This window comes from Chiloscyllium punctatum, chromosome 10 (genome assembly GCF_047496795.1).
Source record: "Chiloscyllium punctatum isolate Juve2018m chromosome 10, sChiPun1.3, whole genome shotgun sequence".
Taxonomy (NCBI): Eukaryota; Metazoa; Chordata; class Chondrichthyes; order Orectolobiformes; family Hemiscylliidae; genus Chiloscyllium; species Chiloscyllium punctatum.
In genome coordinates this window covers 47633035-47658507 of record NC_092748.1, presented here as the reverse complement: position 1 = coordinate 47658507, position 25473 = coordinate 47633035, and the positions used below count along the sequence as shown (strand labels likewise).

The 25473-nt window shown below is 39.2% G+C and overlaps 1 protein-coding gene across 4 annotated transcripts in view; it reads right to left on the bottom strand.

Annotated features, from left to right (window-relative positions):
• Positions 1 to 25473, bottom strand: part of nckap1 (NCK-associated protein 1) — a 209606-nt gene that overhangs the window by 156349 nt on the left and 27784 nt on the right. For 2 of the 4 annotated variants that reach the window (XM_072579056.1, XM_072579057.1), the window contains exons 2-3: positions 19542 to 19559; positions 18621 to 18731 (exon numbers count right to left, since the gene is read on the bottom strand). In XM_072579056.1, coding sequence (XP_072435157.1) covers positions 18621 to 18731; positions 19542 to 19559 — 129 coding nt within the window. The remainder of the gene's footprint in view (positions 1 to 18620; positions 18732 to 19541; positions 19560 to 25473) is intronic. The other 2 variants (XM_072579058.1, XM_072579059.1) reach the window with 1 other exon arrangement.

Genomic DNA, 25473 nt, shown 5'->3' with positions numbered 1-25473 from the left:
TCAAATAGAGAATGAAAGGTCTAGCATGAAAGCCTGATGGGGTCAGAGGTATTAACCCTGACTTCTGATTAATCTGAATATGAACATGGGAGGACTGCGTCATATTCCTCTGGTCCCACTCCTCCATAAGGTAACAACTTAATTGTTTACCTGGTTCCTGATACAGTCACTTGTACATTTTCTCTCTATTAAACTTTTTGTTAACAGCTTCAACGCATCACAGAGTTTCAGTGATCTTCTTACTGGCTGGACTGTAACTTATTGTATTGTAAGAAAAAAACAGATTCATTGAAATTGCAAAACTGTTTAATTCATAACATGCAAAGATAATGGTGTACCCCAAAACACACACACACACACACACACACACACACACACACAAAAACAAACGTACAATAGATAATGGGAAATAAGGCATCTTTGGAAGAGATTCACTTCGCGGGGTGGGGGGGGAAAATGAACCTCCTGATCAGTAAGATTTGTTTGTTTTTTTCATTCATTCATGTGTATTTGCGACTTGACCAATACTTAAACGGATTTTCAACCACAAGCTTTCATCGCTGGAGCCTTGACAGATGCAGCTTGCTCAGGAGACCAAACATCAAAACACCGTGCAGTCAAACTTCCAAGAAGACGATCAAGTTTTAGGCTGGATTTATAACAAAGATGCTTTAGAAACAGGAAAGGCAAGCTGAATGGCCTGTTCTTTAACATGCTTCCCCAACTGAAAAATCCAAAAATAATTTCCAAACATGCCAAATACTGTTCAAACAAAATAGCCATAAAAACAGCTTAGAAATCAGTCAGATGTATCCCCTTAAGTGAGATTAAACAACTGAGATCAGCAATTATCTAGAGCCATGTGGGTTCTAAGAAAAGTCTTCCTTTCCAAGTTCCAATGGTCTTTGCATTAACATTTTCAAAAAAACATGATCCAGGTATTTCCACAATCCCTCAAACTCAAGTCCACAATGATCATTGAATATGAAGGCATCATAACATATAGATATCACTATCATGTGATAAGCTAATTGCTACTGTTACGACATGCCTCTTCATGCTTAGACTCATTGTACTCAGCCTAAGAATGAACAAAGTTGCAGACTGTGCTCCTGTGATGTAGTGTACTGGCCCTACCTTTGGTTCAGGAGGCCCAGGATCAAGCCCCACTTGCTCTGCAAGGATGTTATAAAATATCCAGAACAGTTTAATTAGGAGAGACATTGAGAATCAGGTTTGACGTGTATGCTCTACATGGCCATTAGCTGGTAGTGGTTGGTTCTGCAAAGCACATTACATGGTCAATAACATTGTAATCATAAGTAAAAATCCTAAGTTAGCAATAATGACAAAAAATCTGTTTGACCCAGGAGAAAGAATTTTCAGAAGTCAAGTTAAAGAAGTTGCTACTTGTCAGCAGCTAGAAGCGCTTGGATGAGCAGTCAGCAGGACTTGCAGAAGGAATGGCAAAGCAAATGCTGTACTCCAGGGTAAGCCCTGAAACTCAGAAGAGGTGCAAGAAAAAGTGTGGGCTTGTAAAAAAGTAACAATAAAGCTGTCACATTTGGCAGTTAGAGAGTCCTTTGCGAAGACGGCCAACAGGACCAATCCATTTTTTAAAGGTATAAACAGACATTCTACAAACACACATAAGCCAACAAGCAAACCAAACAACATATACAAAACAGTCAGCCTCAGCAATGCGGAACAAGCCTCATGGACATAAGCAGTGTCCAATCATCGAAAAAAAACTCATAATATAGTAGTGCAATCACCTCTAGAAAAGACAAAGGCATTCCCAGAGGAAATCAAAGTTTCAAGATCTCATTAAATTTAAGCACCATACAGAGTTGAGTCACAGCCTTATCAGATCTAACAGTGATTGAAAAAAACATGTTGCAGCCTGTAAAAATGAAATTACACAGCGTCCACATAGAATAACTCTCAAGGCAATAGTAACTTTGCAACACAAAGTGCTTGAAAAAGTTGAAAATGCATGAGAAAATGTGAATCGCTCTGCATGCTTTGACCTCAACATCCTTGAGGTAGGAGAACGGGATCAACTAGTTCCAAGAGAACAATTGGTCCAGGAACAAATCATAATCAACCAATACGTTATAGGACAACCACAGGAAGTTTTCAGTGTATATCCTAGAATCATGGCAGAATCCAAAAATAAGACAGAATCCACCATTATCAATGTTGTCAAAAGAGAATCATTTCATCCTGTCAACGGGAAGTCTGTGACTTTAAAAGAGTGACACAAAGGTACCAAAAAACCTTGTTCTGAATATAAAATCAGTAAAGTTTGCCAGAAAGAGCAGTAATAAGAACAAGAATGAGCATTATGACTCACTGAGTTCAGAAATCTTGAAATTGTTCATAGAATTACAGAATCCAGACAGTACAGAGGCAGACCATTCAACCCACTGAGTCCACACCGACCCTCCAAACAGCAACCCACTCAGACCCACACCTCTACCCTATTCCCTGTAATCCAACATTTCCCGTGGCTAACCCACCTAGCCTGCACATGTTTGGATTGGTTGGCAAGGTTCAGACATGGTGTCAATCCCAGAGTCCCAACTAGCCTAAAAGACAGGACACAAGTGAGCCCATAGGAGACTTGGGAGTCTTCTCCAAAGTCCGAGCCAATATTTATCCCTCAATAAATAGTACTTTGAAAACACAGAATTCCTGATCAACTTATTGATATACGTTAGACAGCAAAAGCAAAGTTGCGATCGAGTTGATACAGCAGACTTGACTTTATTGCCAGATGATGTGCTGATTCAAGTTCAAGAATAACATTTTAATCTTTTGTCGTTCAGAGTTCCCAGGATCAAAGTTAGTGCTAAGTAAACAACAATCCTCTTATAATAGAATTGAGGGTGTGAAAAACATCTAGTTTACCAGGAAGACATCCACAGAGAGTGAGTCGACATATCTAACCTACTCAACAAGTTGAAGCTATGAGCTTAAGTGTTTCAACAAATATCTGTCAGCAGATCGAAGATAAGGGTTAACTGAACAAAATGAGCTGCATGCAACTCCACGAAAGCCAAACCAACATCTACAGATTCAGAGCAAACAAAAATTAATTTTCTAGCCTATGAAATCCAGGATGCTGTGAAAAACAATGCATTTTTCTCAACTGAAAATCTGTCTTCCTTGATGAGTTCAAGGCCTCCAGATGCTGGTATGGGGCAACTACCTTGGTAGCACCATGGCTCAGCGTTTAGCACTGCTGCCTAATAGCACATGGGACCCAAAATTAATCCAAGCCTTGGGTAACTATCTGTGGGGAGTTTGCACATTTTACCCATATCTGTGTGGGTCTCTGTGAGATGCTCTAGTTTCCGCCCACAGACCAAAGATGTGCAGATCAGGTGGATTATCCATGGTAAAATGTAAGGTTATGGTATAGGGTAGGGGGTTGGGTTTGGGTGGGATGCTCTTCAGAGAATTGGTACAGACTCAACGGGCTAAACAGTGTCTTTCTGCACTGTAGGAAATCTATGACTTCTCGGACTTCCTCAGTTAGCAGGGATTGGATCCCCTGCAAAGGTAATTTCAGAAAATATGCGCCTTCAGGCTAAGGTAATTGACTAACCAACATTATCTCTTGGAATCTTTTGTAGATAAAAGTCATCTAGAGAAATCACTTACAGATAATCAGAATAGAGGTCAAGATTCCTCAAGTAAGAGAGATACAAATCTACCAAGGTTGAAGAAAATGCATTCTGGGAGAATTACAAACTTCCAAACCACCTGAGATAAAGAAGTCAGAAACTTGGAGAGAAATCAGGCAGTTAGAATTGGAGAAGTTGTCACATATTTCTATGTCCAAATGCTATGGAGGGAAATATTGTACAGGATGATGCTTCTGAAAGGACATTACATTAGGAATCACTAAATATGATAATGTCATACAGACCTGGGTGCAGAATGAAGAGAGAGATCCCAATGGGGTCATATGCATCACAGCGTCATGCCTGGATCAGTGTTGGGGCCATTGCTGTTTGTGGTACAGATAAACAATTTAGAGTTGAATGTAGGAGGGCTGATCAAGTAATACAGAAGTTGGTAAATAGTTAGCAGGTTTGCCTTAGATTACAGGAGAATATAGATGGGCTGATCAGTGTCAAATGGAATTCAATCCAGACAAATGTGAGGTGACGCACTAGGGCAGGACAGCCAAGGCAAAGGAAAACATGATGAACAGTAAGATCCTTGGAAGCACCAAAGATCAGTGGAACCTGTGTGTGCACGTTTGCCAGTCCCTGAAGATAGCAGGACAGGTAATAAAATGGTTATGGCGGTATATGGGATACTTTGCTTTGTTAGCTGAGGCACTGAGTTAAACAGCAGGCAAGTTATTTTGAACTGTAAAGATGATTTGCTTAGGCCACAACTAGAGTACTTGAAAGCGAAAGTTACAGAAGGATGTACTCTTCCACTCTCTTCCGTCATGTAAAAGATACATAGTTTGTAAAAAAAAAAAGTACTAACAGATTGAAAAGCTTCTTCCCCACTGTTAAGACTTTTAAAAGTATCTCGTACTAAAGTCGATCTTTCTCTACACCTTACTGTTCTATTATCCGGATATAAGGTATTATTTTCCTGGATAGCATGCAAAACAATAATTTTCACTGTACCTCAGTACATGTGACAGCCTTAATAAATCAAATCAAATGTGATTGCTTGAGAGAGGAGATTTACAAGAATGTTGCCTGGGTTAGAGACCTTTAGTTATGAAGAAAAATTAGACAGACTGGGATGGCTTTCTTTACAGCAAAGGAGACTGAGAGGGGACATGATTGAGATGTATAAAATTATAAGGGGCATAGACAGGAAGGAATATTTGCCCTTGGCAGAGAGATCAATGACCAGAAGGCCTAGATTTAGCGAAGGGGCAGCAAGCTTAGTTGAGATATGAAGAACTTTTTTTCACCCAGAGGTACGGCGAAGCTAGAAGTCACTGCCTGTGAGAATTGGTACAGAAAGCCCTTACAAAAAAATCTAAGTAGTATTTAGCCTACAATGCTGTGGACCAAGTGCTGGAAAGTAGTTTTAGAACAATTAGATGGTTCTTTTTGACTGGCACAGACTCGATAGGCTGAAGGGCCTTTCTGTGCTACAGACGACAATTCGATGCCTTCTAAAATGTCCAGCATGACTAAGATTTTAGTTTTTGCATCTAATTTAGATTTTCTTGGCCTCCAACCTTCATCTTTAAGCAACCATTCTCTGCTACCATATTCCATTCCAATCACAATTCATGAAGGTTAGAAGTTGAAACACTCTTAACACATTTACAAAGTTGCAAGATTACAAACAAAAACCTCCTCACTAAAACACTAGAGCTTCAATCTCAGTTTCTTTGAGCTTTTACTCGTTGTCTGCTTTGAACTGTACATAATTAAAAACCAATTAACAGACAGAAAGCAAAGTGGGCAAAAGTGGTGAGGGACCAAAGGTCTCCACTTCGTTCTTGAACATATCCACTTGCACAAGTATTACTGTATTGAGCATGTCAAGTCAGGGCCCTGTTTTCCTGATCATCAAGACTCTGGAGCTGGCCAGAAACTTGGCATAGAATGAAGTGACAACCTACAACATCTGTACCACCTCCAGCTCCCGATGTTTCTGGAAGGGTCCCACTCAACATTCCAGCTGTGCAACTAACCAAGGAAAGTGGATATCTAGTGGACAAAGTCAGAAAAAAAAGATGGAGGTGAGATTTGAAGAGCTGGAGTTGCAACAAGGCAGACAGAAACGGAGTTTACTATTTAATGTAATATTCGGTGTACAACGTACAGTTTATGTAGTTTTACACCACAACATTAAACAGTAAGATAAATTTCACAAATATCTGTTAAGATTGGAAAGAATGGTAACTCCTGCATATTGAGCTGCATTGAATCTAAAATTACATTTGCTTGGTAAGTGCGGAAAATATCCCAAGTAATTCAAATATAAAATCCAGAATAATATTCACGTTTCACAGAAAGAAAATCCCTTTGCTAATGTTGTTTATGCCTAGTAATGTTCTGTTATGGAAAACATCTAACATGGTTCACGGGAATATCAGCTATCAAGACCATTCAGTAGACTAGGGGGATGGACAACAATTTCAAGCATAATGTAATGCCTAGTTTTTAATAGGTGAAAACCCTATTTATTCGCAATTCTTTGATAAACTTCTATGTACAATTGTTGTGAGTTGGTTGCAAGGCTATCAATTAAGTTCAAAAATTGCTACAATTAAAATAATTGTGCAAAATTCACCACTAATCACAAGCTGTGGCACTGAAAATAACTTCCTGCATCTGGTTACTGAAACTTTGACCTGCTGTGGTTGCAGTTAACATTCAAGTTAACAAGAACATGAAATGACATTTAACTCCATGCATGAATATGATTTTGTTCAAAATCTTCCCCTCATCTTAAGTTTTAGAGTTGTGCAAATATATTACACTTGAAAGCTGTGCCAAAAATGCTACCCAAAAGCATGGAGACATGACGTCATTGTCTCAGAAGAGCAAATTGGTGACCGCACATCATAGCAGCAGCTGCTGATGCAAAGTTTAAGCCACTATGAAATGCAGGCAACAGCAGCATGGAAAAAGTAAGCCAATTCAAGGCTACAAATTTCATTTCCCCAAGCAACAACACACCCATAGTGCAGAAAATGTTGGGAATTCATAATTGGCTCATCAGTCATCCAAAGACTTGCTTAGCTTGACAGATGACATCTTCAGTTCTGAGACACCACCACTAATGACTGAAAATTCAATCTCACAGTAAATTATAAAATGGAGGAACCACCCTTTTAAATACACTGGGACTCTACCATTCAATGAAAACGCTATTGTGACACCTGAAATACTTCATGTTTAATACTGAAAATATTGCAATTTTTAGTATAGTGTAATTCCAGACATATATGGATTTGCATTATAATGCTTCTCATGTATCATAGAATCACGGAAGCACAAAGTCTCTAACACTTGAGAGAGAGAGAGAGAGAGAGAGAGAGAGAGACAGACAGACAGACAAAATGCTGTCACATTTGCTGCTGACTTCTTGTCATTGCCTCTGATTATACTAGATGCTTGTTCTCTCAGCACTGTACTTCAGGGCAACAACAAACAAACATTTGCAGGCTGGAGAAGGTTTGGGAAAGAGAGAGAAAACTTACTTAATATTAAAATCACTGAGGTGGTGGTAAAATTCGATTTTAAAACACATCAAGAAGCCCAATTTTTAAATTGGAAAATCTCACATTGCAAATTCCATGCTTCTAAGTGGTAGCAAGGGTTTTTCCTACTTCAAATGTCACTAAGTTAGCTCTATTATAATCAGCTACAAAATATAAAGGGTTAAAACTGAAAAATTTGTAATCTGGATGTAGTGGTCAGATTCAGCCACTTGGTGACACTGTGGAATGCCCTAACTTTGTCAACCAGCAGCCATAATGGTGGAGATAAAACATTTGTGATCCTTTAAGTGCATGGTCATCAGCAACAACTTTTGTTTATGTAGCAATTTAGAGTAAAGCTTCCTAAGCCACTTCATAGTTTCAAACAAATGTACAGTGAGCAACATAGGGGAATTATCAGAGGTTTAGTGACAGATATTCTTGGTGATGGTCATTTAAGTGTCATCTGCCTCCGCACAAATGCAAGAATATTGCTACTACCCTTAGTTCCTCCAAAATTACTTTTTACCCTGTGGCGAAGCACTAACTTATCGACCAAGGGACAGCATTGATTACAGATACATCTGTCCAAAACAGCATTGTCAAAAGAACTGGTAAACAGGACAACATTCAGAATGCAACTGATAACTAGCAAGTAACATCTGTACCACATAATACGAGGCAAGGACTCAACAAAAAAAAAGACGCATCCATCTCCCCTTGATATTCAAGGGTATGAGCATTGCTGAACCATCTAACATTCTGGGAGTTAACCATTGATCAGAAACTTAGCTGGACTTGCCATGCAAATACAGAGACCACAAGAGCAGGTCAGAGACTGAGTGTTACTGGAATCCTCTGAACTTTTACTCTGTCCACCGCTTAAGCAGAGTGGCAGCAGAATGTACTATCCACATTGCAGCAACCAACCAAGGGTCCTTTGACATTGCCTTTCAAATAGGTGACCTCTCCTACCAAGAAGAACAAAGCTCATCGACTGTTTGAGAACATTACCATTTGCAAGTTCCCCTCTCAGTTACACATGATCTTGACTTGGAAGTATCTACAATTATTTCTTCAGCGTCTGATTCAAAATCCTGAACGTCCTCCCTGACAGCAGTATGAATGCGTCTACACAAGGACAGCAGTTTTCAGGGTGGCAATTCACTGCCACCTTCTCAGCAAGGACAGAATCCATCATATAACATAGCACTATCAGCATGCTGAATGGGAAGGAGTAAAGACAGAGCTAGTACCCAAAGCCGGTTGTCCATGAACTAATATGTACCACAGCAGAACATACAATGACTACAACTTGTAATCTCTCAAGACAGTACACCACTTGGGTCAATGTAGAAAATCAACACACATTCAATGCGGGCTTTCCAACAGCATGGTGGTAAAAGCAATGACTGCAGATGCTGGAAACCAGATTCTGGATTAGTGGTGCTGGAAGAGCACAGTTCAGGCAGTGTCCAAGGAGCTTCGAAATCGATGTTTCAGGCAAAAGCCAATCACAAAAGACTTTCCAACTCTTCATACTTTCTCTGCCTACCATTCCAATTTTATTGTTGTGGACTTCAGCCTCAGAGTCAAAATCCACACTAAGTATCTAGAACATCTAGAACTAATTTCTTCTTATCTTCAGTCTGTCACTTCAAGTCTTCCAAGGATGGGATGAAAGTTTAAGTTTCATCTAGTTATTATTACAGAGATGCAGAGGTCATCTTCCATTTGCTGTCAATGCCCAGTTTGACAGACAACCACCTTTCTTAAATTCATAATCATCCACAAGATGTCGGCGAGTCATCAAGTCATGGATAATTAAGAACTTCCTGACAAAGACATAAATCTGTTTTCAGTTCCCACACTAAATGTTGCTCCCCGACTAATGATACAATCTTCCTTTGGTCATTTGTTAATAAATATATTGTTGAATTCCTTCAAGTCCTGTTCAATCTAGAGCTGAGCTTCAATCCTCATATTTTTAATACCAAAGAGACATAATCCCATCTTTATTACAGCACCTGTTTCCACACTTTACTGTCCTAACGCACACTTGCATTGCCTCTTAGCTATTAGGCTAACGTCACATTTGCAGGTCTCAAATTCTTCCAACACAAACTCTAAACTACCTAAATTCTATCCTGCTCAAGTGCAGTGACCATCCTCACATAAAAGTGCTTGAAGCACGAGAATATATAATTTGAATTCCTCAGTCCCTATTTTCAAATCCCTCCACAAATTCATCCCATCCACAGTTTGATGAATTCTCCTCACTGTTCAGACTTTGCTCTTTTGTATAGTTGCTCGACATTCACCCCAATATTAGTGGCACAACTTTCAACTGTCTCTTACTTTCTGAAAAATTCAACACTTCTCCACTTCTCTCCTAGCTTTAAAGATCTGCTCAAAACCCATCTCATGGACTATGGTTATGTGAATGTCCAAATTCCTCCCACTGTGTTTCAAGGTAGTGTTCCCTATTTAAATTTTCATTTCAAAAGCCTGATGATGTTAGTCTTATTTTGAAAGCATCACATAAATGAAAATGCTTATTCTGGAACAAAAACAGAAATTGCTGGAAAGCTTCAAGTTTAGCAGCATCTAAACCTTTCAAGTCCAGTGATCCTTCTTCAGACCTTGCAAAGTTCAAGTTTGCTACTCCGGGCTAAATCTCCAACACAAAAGGTATTTTAATAAAAAAAGTAGGGATCAGAATTGTATGCCGTACCCAAATTGTAGTCTAGTATTGAAAACAGTAACATTAACTCTATGCACTTGTATTCTGTGTCCCTGTTAATGTGAAAAGCATGCCATATACCACATCATTCAACTCATCAACCTGTTCGATCACATTTAGTGTGCTTCCATTCACTTAATATTCCTTTGCCTTGTTACAATTCCCAAGATGTGCTTTTCTACTTTTCTGACCAATAAACCAGATCATCAATTGTTTTCCGCAGTCAAAAGCATTCTTCCTGCTAAATACAGAGTTCGCTTTTATTTCTGTTCCAAGGTTCTCTGTCATGTGCCCTACTTGGGTCTAAATAATTAACTGCAGAAAAAGAGACTGAATAGTGAGGTCTGTGTGACTCAGCATTAACAGACTTTCAGTGGGGAAAGAGCACCAACATTACCCTTGGCCCTTGCCACAAAGCCAATTTTAGGTCCAATTTGCCAGTCTCCATTGGATTGCTTTTGTTAACACTCTAATATATTTTGAAAACATGTGAACACCACTTACTAGTGTGATGTTCATTGCTCATCAATAACAATCCTGGAGATGCTGCTGGTAAGCTGCCTTCTTGAAAACATGCATTCTACGCAATACAGGTATACCTGCGGTGCTGTTCGGCATCAAGTTCAGGATTTTGATGTGACAGTGAAGAAACAGCAAAATTGTCCCAAATCAGGATGGTGTACAGCTTGGAGGGAAATTGTATGCACTGGTGTTCCAACGTATCTACTACCTTTGGCCTTCCAGGTGAAAAAGATCACATGTTTGAAAGGGTTTTTGAAGGATCCTTGTTTTGTTGCTGGAATACAGCTTGTAGATGTACACACTGTCCCCACTATGTCTCGGTGGTGGAGGGAGTGAATGTTGAAGGTGGATGGTGTGCCAATCAAGTAGGATGTTTTGTGCTCGATGGTGACAAGTATCTTGAGTATTGATGGGGCTGTACTTAATCAAGCAAGTGAAAAGTATTCCATCACACTCCTGACTTTACCTTGTAGATCATGTGCAGACTTTAGGGAGTCTTGAGCTGAATTACTTGAACAGAACTCTCATTTGCTCTTGTACCCACAGTATTTATATAGCTAAAGCAGTTCACTTTTTAGTTAATAGAAACCCCAGACATTGCCAGTAAGGAATTCACCAATGGTAATGCCAGTGAACATCAAATTGTGTTGGTTAGATGTTTGCCTTTGAAGATGGTCATAGTCTGGTACTTAGGTTGCCAATAGCATTGCGCCACATCAGCCCAAACTCACTATTGCACAGGTCTAGCTGCAAGGAAAGATGGACTGCTTCAGTGTCTGATCATCGTGAGACATTCCTCACTTCTGACCCAAGAATGGAGGGAAGGTTATTGATGAAGCAGCTGAAGACAGTTAGACTTGGGACATTACCCAGAGGAACTCCTGTAGTGATTTCTCAAGACTAATGAATTCTACACCTTAAAGTTTTGACAGCCACTAACAGTGAAGTGATCAAAATTTGACACAGTCAGGATGTCAAAACTGAAGTATGGATGTTCTAGAGTGTTACAGGACTGGAGGATACAGCAGAGATAGAGAGCAGTGAGGACATGAGGAACCTGAAAACAAAGTTCAATAATTTTAAACTGCAAGTGTTGTTAAATCAAAAGCCAAGGAAGGGCAATGAGCATGAACAATGGGTGAACAATTCACAGTGGGAGTTAGCACATATGCAAAGTTTTGAATGAACTCAAATTTTCAAGAGAATAGAATGTGTAAGACATGCAGGGGGTGGGTTAAAAGAGGTAATTCTAGAGGGACCAAAGGGACGGAAGTCGGTTTCAGCAAACATGCTGAGACAAGGATGGACTCAGACAATGAAACTCGGGGAAGTAGTTTTAATGATTGCACAATTCTGTGTTCAATAGATTATATTGGGTTCAAATATGAAACCAAGGTTACTCACAGTCTGGTTTAGTTTAAGGTAACGGTCAGAGAAAATGATGGATTCAGTTGCCAGTAAAGTGATTGAAGTTACAGCATTAAGGTAATAGCTCCTGTCTTCCCGTTATTGAGGTAGAAGAAACTTCAGATCAAGTTTTGTATGTCAGAGAAATAGTCTACCAAGTTAGATACAGTGGGGAAGTGATGAACAGTGGTGGTGAGGTAGAACTGAATGTAATCAGTTTACAAGGAAAACTGACAGGTTTCTGGACGATGTTGGCTCAGGGCTGCATGTAGATGAGACAAGAGGAAGATAGAGGTTAGATCCTAGAGGAGCACCAGTAGGACTGTTGGGGGTAAAAAAAAGACATTGTAGGTGATTCTCTAGCTGCAATTGGACAGACAGAAATGGAAATTGTAAGTTCAAAGATATAAGACTGACAGTGAATGAGAATACAATGGCAATCAACATAAACGGATACCCAAAAATCTAACAGCATGTAAACACCAAGCCATATAAAGAGGATGCAAGGGTCCAATTAGGAACAAAGTACGTGATGGTAACCTAAAAGTCCAAGACAAGTCAAGAATCCTAAATCAGTACTTTCTTTCAGTGTTGACTGAGGAAGGGGGATTCTGACAAAATATTGATAGAAACAGAAATCATAGAGGTAATGGATAGGGCAAAAATTCAGCGGAAGCAGGTAAATCACCAGATTTCTAAACGAAGTATGAATAATGGGTGAACAGGTCATGGTGCAAGTTAGCACATATGCAAAGTTTTGGATGAATTCAATTTTTTCAGATGATAGAATGTGGAAGGCCTGTAGAGGGAGGTTTAATTCTGGAAACACCAAAGGGACGGACAATAACCTTTCTATAGAGGGAAATAGGAGAGTGGCAAATGTGACACCCTGAAACAAAAAAAAGCATATTAGCGTGTGACTAACTATAGGTGAGCCAGTCGAACATTAGTGGTTATAAAGTTTTATAAACATTACATTGGGAATGCGGGAACAAGAATCAATAGGCCCTCAGAGGTGTGCAAATTAATTAAGGAGTTCCAAAATGAATCTGTAAACAGATAATCACACTTGAACAACATAATTAAATTATGTTATTTGATGACGTAAACAAAGACATTTGATTAAGGAAATGCAGTAGATGCTGCTTTTATGGATTTGACAAAGACCTTCAGAATAGTGTGCGCAATTATGGTTTCTCCACTACAGGAAGGATGTTGTGAAACTTCAAAGTGTTCAGAAAATATGTACAAAGATATGATCAGGGTTGGAGGGTTAAAGCATAAAAAGGAGAGGCCGAATAGGCTGGGCTGTTTTCCTTGGAGCGGCAGATGCTGAGGGGTGACCTTACTGAAGTTCATAAAATCGTGAGGGGCATAGATGGGATAAATAGACACCCTGGGGTGGGAGGAGTCCAGAACTACAGGGCATAGGTTTAGGGTCTTTTCCCAGCTGCTTCAGTTCTGCCGAAGGATCACTGGTCTAGAAATGTTAATGGTTTTCCTCTCCTCTGATGCTTCCAGGATTGCTGATTTTCTCCAGCACTTTGTTTTTGTTTCAGATCTCCAGCATCCACAGTATTTTGTTTTGTTTGCTTCAAAATCTTGGATGTTTCACCTTATTCATCTAAACTCCAACGGGTATAGGATCAACTTTTCTTTAGCAGATAAGCCCTTCATCCCAGGCAGGAGTGGAGTAATCTTTTCTGAACTATTGAAGTAATTCTATTTTTGCTTCAATAAACGGACCAAAACTGTACATAGTACAGTCTCAGCTTTGGTCTGAGTGGCAGTCCTGTTGGCAACACCATCTATTTGGTCATGCATAGTGCTGTTAAACTGAGCTTTTTTTTTTAAACTTTCCATTCTTAAAATTACTCAGTCTATCTTGAAGCGCAAGGTATCTCTAACCAAATGAGCCACAACTGAAGCCAGCCATTTCAGGCTGCTACTATCCATTTGCAAGACAAGTGGTGATTGCCATTACACAATGCTCCTGTCAAACTAAAAAGATGTGCTACCAATCACACAGAAGAGTAATGTGGCATGTGAATTTCAGTGTTGGTGTGCTCTAAGGTATGTAGGTTGTACATCCCAAAGACCAGTGCATCACATCAAGCAACATATTTCTTCTGATTAAGTGTCACTGGACTCAAAACATTTAACTCTGCTATCCACCAAACCTGGTGAGTTTCACCAGCAATTTCTATTTTTGTTGTAACATATCCCTTCCGCTATTTGCGGCCACCAAAATACCTACCGTATCCCAAACTGCCTGTACTTGCAAAACATGGCACACTTCTAACATTAAATTGCTGTGTACTCTTGAATATGCTGAGAATTATGTTGACAGCTCTAAACTGGTTGTCAGTATGGTTCAATTAAGTATACTGGAAGCTGCATGTTAGTATATAGGACTTCATTCTTTGCAAAAATATACACATAATAAACCTGTTTCATTGCAAGAGAATAGGTGACAATTATTCTGTGGTTCATTTCCTGGAACAATGCCTTGACCAAGGAGGCATATTGCCCTATTTATAATTTTAGCAAAACTGGCATTTAACTGGCAGCTGTGCATTACTTAGTTATTCTCCATAGCAATCAAAGTTCACATGCCAACCAATCAACAGACTCCTCTCACACTGTGTAAATGGTGTTTTCCTTCAAATTTGTAATTTCTTGCAAATTACCCTGATGAATGCAAGATAAACAGTTTCAACAAAATATTTTCCAGCAGTACTCAGTCACTTTTCTCCACTTTATCCACATAACTCTTGCACATTTATTTCCTTCCAAAAAGAAGAAAGAACCAAATAGTCTATTCCTGTTCTTAAGTCTTAGGGGCTAGATTTTCAAAATGGCAACAAGTGAGATTGCTCCTTTGCTCGTTATATCTTCTAGATACATGATATGTTTGGTTACTTGTCTCACTATCAATTTGCTTTGGCCCAGTCGCTGCAAATCCTGTAATTTAAATTATTCCTGTCTTCTAATCTGTTGCCCCTCCATTTTGTTATTTTCCCACTTTTGCTCATTTCACCTGCTTTTAAGTTATGTATTTCTAACCTCTCAGAACAAATAAATGTACATTGAGTTGACATTTTAACATATTTTCTCTTCAAAGATGCTTCCAGACCTGGTGAGTATTTCAAGCGTTGTGTTTTTATTTATGAAAGAATGCCGAGTGGATCAGTAGCAATCATTTTCTCAACATTTGGGATAAAAATTCGAAATGTATCAGCGCACAACTTAAACTTCAGTTATGTGCAGATCTGTGCAATCATGCAATTCATAATGATTCCTTCCAGAAATCAATCAGATCTATTGCTAATCTGTGTCTCAGATATAGATCAATCAGTAGTACTCCTGCCTCTAACTCAAGGTTCTAACTTCAAGTCCCAATTCAGAGCGCAAAATCTAAACTAATATTGGGACGTGGGTGCTGCACTTTGAAACCACTACTTATCCAATAAATCTTTAAACTTTATTGGCTCCAATTGTCCTCTCAAGTAAATCACAGTTTCCTTAAAACAGAGTTGCATTTACCTCTCAATCACTTAAAAAAGTTCATCTGGTCATTATCTCATTGCAGTCTGTGGAAGCTTAGTGTATGTAGTTGGTTGTCACATTTACTAAGAATGTAAGAAACATTGTCACAATCGCCTAAAGACCAATTGCTTGGGAAGGTGAAAAAAATCAAACATCCAGCTGATAGGATGAGAAGCTTTGATTTTGAAGTCTTTTACCATCAAATCTGAACTAAAAGTAAAACTGACTAAACACTTTTTTTGGCAACCACAGAAGCCACAGAACAATCTTTTCCCTTTTACATTTATCACAATCAAAAATCCCACACAATGGTTATAGTTTACACTACTCCTTAAGTAGATTCAATTGTCTTGGAACTCTGCCAAAGTGATGCTGAGCTCCCAAGGGTTTGCTTCTGTTATTTTCCCATCCTAGCCTGTTATCCTTTAACCACAGAGCCATCCATCAGAGCAAGGCCTTTCCTGAAGATCCTTTCTGTCTAGCTCAAGTGAGGCAAATCTTCCAACTTGGTCTTAAATTCTCACAAACTGAAGCCAAGTATAGGCTCTCATCCACATTCTGGAGATGCATCACACAAATTTACAATCTTGAACTGCTTTCTTTTTCTCACAGATCCTCGCAGATTTTCACCCAGATGAGTATTTCACATATTTCATAAAGGGCTGGCATAGTCAGCTGAATGGCCTCCTCTGTGCCACGTCAATTGTTTGGTTTTGTGAAAAACCTTTCCCCTCTGAAAGCAGATTTCCTTGGCAACATGATTCACATGGGCCTTCCATCCAGCTGGAAATACTGATTACCTGTTGGACGTCAACTCTATTCTACCTTGAAATTAAATCAAGTATGTAAAAACAATGACTGAAGATGCTGATTCTGGAGTAGAGTGGTGCTGGAAAAGCACAGCAGTTCAGGCAGCATCCGAGGAGCAGTAAAATTGATGTTTCGGGCAAAAGCCCTTCATCATGAATTCAGGCAGAGTGCCTGTATCTCTCCACCCTTCAGGCACTCTGCCTGTATTCCTGGTGAAGGGCTTTTGCCATTAAATCAAGTATGACTATTTACATTCTGAAATTCTTCACAGCTTTCTGCAAATTTGGAGACTCAGAGTCTATCCACTGTTACTACAGATGTTTTTACCATTGTCGATAAGTGAGAGCACCTTGTATTTCTTTCCAACAACCCAGGCCCTTCTTTAATCTTTAAAAGTCTATCTTTCCAGTTTTGCTGTCTGCACAATTCAGAACAAATCACTGTGACTACACCCATTTCATTTTATCCGAAAGCAATTGCATACTCCCTAATCCAAAAGTATCGCCTAAGTCATTAGTCAAATCATACTCATATCTCAAACATAAATTTCTTTTCTCAAGTATACTTAATAACAGACGATCAAAACTTTCAAGAGGAGAGAATCCTAAAAGATCCACAACTTGATGACTGAAGAAGTTTCCTCTCATCTCAGTCACAAACTACTACCCCCTTAATTGGAGGGGTGACCCTAGTTCTACACTACTCAGTCAGAGGAAGCATTCTCTATAGCCCCTGAAGAATTTTATGATTCAATCACACCAACCCTAACTATTTGAAATGAAATGGACTATTGGGCTGAATCTATCAAATCACTTCCTGTAAGACAAACCCCACATTGAACCTCATGAACCTCTACTGCACCCTGTTCATAGCAAGGACATCCTTCTGGATGGAAAGAAACCAAAAGTATATGCAGTACTTCAAGTGCGGTCTCATTTAGGCCTTACAAAGCTGCAGTCAAAGTTCTTCACTACTATACCCAATTCTTCTGAAAGAAAAACAAATGCTTTCATAGCTTTATAATTCTTGCTGTACCTGAATGCTAACTTTTAGTGGTTTGTGTAAAAATAAACTTATACCTCTGAATGCCATTGTTCCCAGTCTTTCATCACTTAAAACTCTGCTTTATTTCAATTCTTCCCTCCCAAACATCCTCACACTACATTCCATTTGCTCTTTCTGATTTATAACCTGTCTATAACCCTTTGCATAACTTACGAAGTAGCTTTGTAATAATCAAACGTGGACAGATTACACTCCTTAAATTGCTGAAGCTCTAGCAATGATCCTTGTGACACCAACCTAGTTACGGCCTGACAACAACCCATTAATTTTGACTGTTTTCTGTCCATTTGCTCATCCTAATTGAATGCTTAATTTATTAGCCCCATAAACTCCAATTTCCTATTTTAGAACTGCAACACTCAAGTCATTTTAATTAGCTGTAAATTATACTGAGGTGCCCTAAATATATCAAAGATATTTTTTCTGTAAATATGAAATACAAATCTTTCATACTTTAAATGTGACATAAGAAAAAATCTTTTACAAGATAAAAGGTAAGATTCTTGATGAACAACGTTCCAGTCTAAATAGACAACAATCATTTTAAACCGATCCAACCGTCTCTACCATAGTCCCCCACCCCATCAAACCCACAAAGGTGACAATATATTCCTCAGTCCAAAACAATCCTACACGGCCTTAGGGACTTAAACCCAATGGCTTGAATTTCCAATTGCAATTCTGTTCAAGATTATTAAGTGAGAAAGATAAAATTGAAATCGGGTGTGGAATGGAAAAATTCTTTTAAATTAACATCCAAGATTCTGAAATAAATGCAAAGTACTGCAGATGTTTGGAATCCTCAGCAGCTATGGTAGTACCTGTGGGAGAGAAACAAAGTTGAAGCTTTGAGTCAAGCATGACTCTGCTTCAAAACTCTAAAGACAGAGTTTACATAGGTGACAAGAAGAGGTTATATTCAAATCAAAATTTTAATTCAGTTTCTCTCTCCATTGATGCTACCAGGTCAGCTGAATATTTCTCCAAAAAAAAAGTTTAATTGAGTTTTGTCACATTTTTGAAACGAAGAAAAATAAATTTAAACAGAATAAAGAAACCCAGAACCTACTACATGTTCAGTACATCAAGTAACCATCAGAAATCAGGTACTTAGCATTACTCAATGTAATCTTGAACAACAAGCCTACTTACGTGTACTTAGAAAATTGCACATTGAAGTGCATTTTGAAATTAATTATGAAAACTTTAAATCAATTATCTAAATGTCAATTCAAGTTCAGGTATATTGCAATTTTCATCAACATTTCATAAGTCATGGAAGTTATATTATAAATCCATTCAAACTTGTTCAGTACTTACACTGTTGTTGCGAGTATCAACAACTGGAAACTTTTTGACAATGTATTTGACAGCAGATTCCAAGTTTTTGTCAATTAAGTATGAAGGTTTCGCCTTTGGATCCCCACATGCCTACAACAAAGAATAAAAAAAAGACATTACAATGTCTTGGAGAGTCTTCCATTAATACTAAACAATTAAATGTTTGAGCAGTCAACCAGCAAACTAAGGATTTTAAGACCGCTTTCAGTGAACAGGTGACAGAATGAATAGGCAAGTGCAAGGGATCGTCACAACTGAAATATGCAATGGGAGATAGAGAACAAGAGATGTGCTACAGAAGTGTTATAGAACACAGTAGTATAGCAGAGAGTTAACTGGTTCACTCCTTAAAAAGAAAAATGCATAATTTAATCTAAGCACTACTAAGGTAGGGACTAAAAGAGGTTATTCAAAACTGGCAGATTGCAAACTTCAAACCTTATACATCATATTGCTTTCACACTGCTTTGTGAATGCTTTACATGCTCAATTTAACCCTAAAATATGTTAATAGGGGAACATTTTAAAGCAGTGCACACTTCTAAGTTTTGCTCTATCATCAAACATTTTCCTCTTGGAAAATAAGTTCCTTGCTGATCAAGAAATTAGGTGTTTTTTTTTCTTTCATTGTTGGGTGCTGTTTTGAAATGAAAGGTTTCAGTGGCATTCCTAAGGGGATGCAGAAGCATATGCATGTGACAATTAGAAGGAACCAGATACAGCGTGTAACCCAATCTAAAAGTATGAAGCAAGAATCCGAACAGTTAATTTTATCTAGCCTTCTACTCAATGACTTTGAATGGCTCATTCAATGTCCTACGCGTTGTGAATCACAAAGAGAAAAGTCATGGGTGATGAGACTGGTCTGATAGCAGAGGGAAGGTGAAAAGCTTTGCAAACCTTCCAAACTTGTCCTTGCTGTGGAAGCATTGTAACAGAAAAAGAGAACACATGTAAAACACAAGTTTCCAACATCTGACATGCGTCTGCACAAAGTTTAGGGAACAATACTTTAAATGCCTAATGACATGTGGTAAACAGAAAAAGTGCAGAGATTCAAGACAAGGAATCATAGAGAGATCAAATCATTGCCTGTCCATGTAAAACTTTAAGAGCAAGCTCCCTGACATGCACTTGCATGCACTTCAGTTTTGCCGTGGAGCGTCAAATTTATGAAATTTATACTAATTTGGCACCATACAGGATGATAGATTGCTAAATTATTATAATTCGGTCCACAGATTCAGAGACAGGAATGTGCATGCAAGATCACTTCAAAGGCAACATGAAGGACATCTGAGGAAGTCTGCAAGACCTCATTCATAGAATTATAAAGGCATTACATACAATTAATGACAGAATCTGGGCAGAAAATTTGAAGTTGCAAAGGAAAAAGTTATAAAATAATTTGCAATCCTTTTGAAATGCTGAATGGTGTCTAATATGGATTGCAATAACAAAACTATTAACAGTTTCTTAAACCTGCAATTTTTTTTTACCTCAATCATGATTTCATCATGAATGTTTCATATAATTTTAAACTTTAGGTACAACTTACTAAATGTCCTTAAATATTGTAATTGAAGAAATATTTGACTATACAAAATAACAAACATGAACAAGTTACTTACAACATGCAGTTTCATACAAACAATAATGTGGTTTATGGTCACTATATTTTATTTTCTTTCTCATATACTGACATAAAAAGAGCTGTTTGACATCTGTAATGTCATGCTTTCATGTAAACTGTACATGCTTTTACAGCAGCACTGCTCAAAGGATGTGTATATAAATTGTAACAAAACGTACTGCTTACATTTGTGCCTGCCTAAGGTTGCCTACATTCACAGACAAAAGTAACATTTTTGCTTTGAAGGCATTTCAGAATCATAACAGGATGCAATTATGGTCATAAAGCATCAGACCACCAAGACCAAATGGCAATCACATGTGCATTGATTTGAACTAACTGCAAATAAGTAGATTGTTATCTTGTGGAAACAGAGAATTGCACTTTCAGCTAAAGGAATTCAGGTTTACCCCATCCACCAGCAGTCATTTTTTAATACATGTGCAACTAAACAAATCAGTAACCAATTAAAATTGTAAGATTTGCATCAATAAAATGTTGAGAATGGAAAATTAAATTTTTTAACAATATCCTGCACTTTGTAAAGTACAATTTAACATTGTTATACAAGAAAAAATTGTGGCAGATGGCAAAACTTGGTCAAAAAGTGTTAAGGACAACCTTTTAGGGAAAAATAAAAGTAAAGGCAGAGAACCTCAAAGAGGGATCTCCAAAAGCTTTGGGCTTTAGCAGCTGGAAGCACCACCACAAAGAGGAATGCAAATATCAGAGAGGGGTAAGGTCACAGACAGATTTCAAAACAAGGATAAGAATCTTAAAACTGTAGCACTGTTTATCCAGGAGCAACTGTAGATCTGCAAGCACAGGGATTATGGACCAACAGAACTTGGTTCAAGTAATGACCTGAGCAGCAAGGTCATAAATAGTCAACATTAGCTTTACAAAGCTTGGCATGAGAAGCTGGCCAGGAGTAGTGAAATATTCGAGTATAGAGATAGCAAAGGTAAGTATGGATGAGGGTTCAAGAGAAAATTAGAGGTGTTTTGCTCAAACAGAGCTTTAGAAGGCAGTAGAGGAGTCTTGAAATACTTTTAAAAGATAAGTAGATAGATTGTTGTTAGGCAGGGTAATCAAAAGTTGTCTGAAGTAGACGAAATGTGGAATTTAAAACAAACAGACCAGCCACAACCCTACTGAATGGCAAAGCAGGTTTTAAGTGCTGAATAGTGTACTGCTGCTCCTATTTCTAATGTTCATTATCCTACCTCAGATTTAAATCAAAAATACATCAAGCATATTTGCTACAAGCATTTAAAAACTTACTCAAATGTGAAACTGGTAGCTGTGTTATGGAGACATCTCTCAGTTGATAAACTATTGCATCGATTGATGGTATTCTAAACCAAGCGTTACTGGGCTGAAATTGGAATTGGATGACTTATCACCACTCTTCGCTGCATGAGCTTCCAGAATATCCGTTAATATGAAAATAAGGTGTTTGCTTTTGATGAGCTGTGGCTGACTGTATTGGCATTCTGGTTTTGATGACACTGACTCCTTAAATGACACCTCCTCACTTGGCCATATATTCCACCAACTTCCCTACCCACTATGGTGGCCATTATCAAATTTACAGGCCTGATGTCCTCCAACCTCACTGGTACTATCTTCATCTTTGAGCTTCTTGGCGTGTTCCACTCCACTCACCACCTTTCAAAATCCCCCTTCTGTGCTGTATACCTACAGTACCAATTCTCTTGCAGAGGTTTCCCTCCCTCAGCCCCCACATCAAGTGATTTCTCACTCATACCGTTTTCAATTTCTATCTCAGCCAGCAGTCACTTGATATTTTGCAAGCATTCAATGGTGATTGTGCTCTCTCCTCTGAATTTCTCCCTTAAATCGCTCTTTCCATATAAACTCCCATATTCACAGCCATAAAGAAGGCAACTTTTGTTGCCTATCGTACAATCAGGGATACATACTCAATGAAAAGTGCCACAATCCTCTCAAAAGGCAGAGGTCTCAAGTTTGTCAGCACTCCTCCAACACTGCTTTGTTTGCTTCGACAAGTTGGAAAACAACTGCATGTCCAAGTATTACCATATGACTTATCCTGGAATTTCCGTCCTAAGGCATTGTGGATCAACCTACAGTAGATGGACTACAGCAGCTCACCACCTTCCCAAGGGCAACTAGGGACAGGCAACCAGTTGATGCCGACATCCCATGAGTGAATAAGCTTGCCAGAGTCAGATAACCGGGAAGCTGTCCAAAGTTCCACTATGACAATGCTAAGTGCAAGATGAAGATCTTAAATATCAGTTGTCACACATGGAAGCCACTAGCTGATGACAGAGTAATGTGCTGACACTGCCATAGGCTGGCATGACCACAACCACCAGTGGCCACTGCAGCTGGTCCACAGATGCCAATGTCAAACAATGTTGCAGTTTCATGGAGCCTGCCTCTCGAGGATTGGTCCCTTCAGCCGTCAACAAATTGCATCATATGAAGCCACATCACTCAAAATGGTTGTCATTTGCATGTCTCTCATCTTTCAGAGGGGAAGATGCCAACAACAATCCCTTCATCTACACAGCTCTCATGTTCTTACTCTTCCCTTTGTGCTAATTACAGCCAACATTTTTGACAATGATCAGTTTCTTCTTTACCTCTGCATCTACATTTCCCTCCTAATGATATTTTCACTGTCTCTGCTGCAATTTACTTCCAAGTACCCTCAATGGTCTGGACTTGGCTCTTGACCAGGAGCTCCCAACATGCTCAAACACATCCTTGTCTCCATCTTTCATGTCACAGTAAAATCAGAACTCTTTCATCACCAACATATAACTTGACTCCATTCAATCAAGATGTGTGAATGCATAAGAAACCACTGGTTCTAGCCATTCACCATCATAAGGTCCACATAAAGCACTGTTAGGTCCTGTTTGCATTTGCCGAAGTACCATTCCAGGCTCATGAAGAATTCAAATATAACCCCCACTTAATTGCTGTACTACACAAACTTTCTTGAATGTTTTGCTACCCAACTCCAGATTTAAAAAAAAGAGATTGCTAGCATTAAAAAAAGGGATATAAAAAGGAGGGGGCACAATCTCTGTTCAAGAAATAATTAACTTTGGAAGACAATTATGAAATGATCTATGACATTGTATGGGCTCAACTGAATTAAAAAGGAGCTATCACACTCCTGGGAATATGTCCCCCAAACTGTCAGAGGGAGCATGAAAAACAAATGTGCAGGCAAACCACAAAATTAATAAAGATAGTATAGTAATCATGGAAATTTCAGTATGCTAGTATTAAATGGGATAGAATTAGTGTAAAAGGCAGAGATGAAATCTTAGAACACTTTCAAAACAACTTTTACAGCCAAAAGGCAGCAAGTCCAACTAAAGGGAGGTCATGTTGCGGCTGTACAGGATGTTGGTTAGGCCATTGTTGGAATATTGCGTGCAATTCTGGTCTTCTTCCTATCGGAAGAGCGTTGTGAAACTTGAAAGGGTTTAGAAAAGATTTACAAGGATGTTGCCAGGGTTGGAGGATTTGAGCTATAGGGAGAGGCTGAACAGGCTGGGGCAGTTTTCCCTGGAGCGTCAGAGGCTGAGGGGTGACCTTATAGAGGTTTACAAAATTATGAATGGCAAGGATAGGATAAATGGACAAAGTCTTTTCCCTGGGGTGGGGGAGTCCAGAACTAGAGGGCATCGGTTTAGGGTGAGAGGGGAAAGATATGAGAGAGACCTAAGGGGCAACGTTTTCACTCAGAGTGGTACGTGTATGGAATGAGCTGCCAGAGGAAGTGGAGGAGGCTGGTACAATTGCAACATTTAAAAGGCATTTGGATAGATATATGAATAGGAAGGGTTTGGAAGGACATGGGCCCGGTGTTGGCAGGTGGGACTAGATTGGGTTGGGATGTCTGGTCAGCATGGACGAGTTGGACTGAAGGTTCTGTTTCCGTGCTGTACATCTCTATGACTCTAGATGGGAGACAGTTTGTTTCAATGAATGAAGCTGCACTCGTGGTAAAGAGTACTAGTTGTATAGCACTTTTGATGAAAGTGATGCTAACTCTGCCAAGTTTAGATAACTTATGGAAAAATACAAAAGCTAGGCCATTTCGTATGTAATGAAAAGCAAGTGCTGACTGGTTAGGTCTTAACTGGCTTGGAGATTAGACCAAAACAGTTAACACTCAGATCAGACAGATAGATAGATTGGTCAGCATTTTGCTTTGGGATGCAGGGGAGTTCGTCTCCATGATCTGTTCTATTGAAAAAGTTGCACTGTTTGTACAAATTCCTTTCGCCTACACAAAGAGAGCGGCAGCAGCACAGCACGGCAGAGTGAACCTGGGGATGAACAGCAACAGTAGCTACCAGATAAATACCTGGGAAGTAGGGTTAGTCAGAAAGGGACTGGTTTAGAGACTAAGTGAGTAGTGTCAGGAGGAAAATAAAGTACTTTTGTCGTTACAGTTTGTTAGGAATAAACAAACAGCGATAGTGGGAAGTAGGATTTTGATGAGTATTGGGTAAGATTGTGTAAGTGATTCCTTTAAGTTGTTGCTGAAAAGCACAGCAAGGTCAGGCAGCATCCGAGGAACAGGAAAATCGACGTTTTGGGCAAAAAACCGCCGATTTTCCTGCTCCTCAGATGCTGCCTGACCTGCTGTGCTTTTCCAGCACCACTCTAATCTAAACTCTGGTTTCCAGCATCTGCAGTCCTCACTTTTACCTCCTTTAAATTGTTGTCTGCAGTTCATACGATATAAAAGAGCAGGTAAACTCAGCCCTGTAGAATGCTCCTCCTGCAATGTAGGAAATCAGGGACACTTCCAAGGTCTTTGCTGACTATCTCTGTGGCAAGTGTGTTCAGCTACACATGGAGCACCCATGAGGCTAAGCATGTTGTGGACAGCATGTTTAGCTAATTGGTCACTCCACTGGTGACAGCTACACTGACAGAAGAGAGGTAGATGGCTACCAGAAAGACGACGGTGGCTCAGTGGTTAGCACTGCTGCCTCACAGCGCCAGTGACCCGGGTTCAATTCCTTCCTCAGGCGACTGACTGCGTGGAGTTTGCACATTCTCCCCGTGTCTGTGTGGGTTTCCTCTGGGTGCTCCGGTTTCCTCCCACAATCCAAAAATGTGCAGGTTAGGTGAATTGGCCATGCTAAATTGCCCATCTTGTTTAGGTGAAGGGGT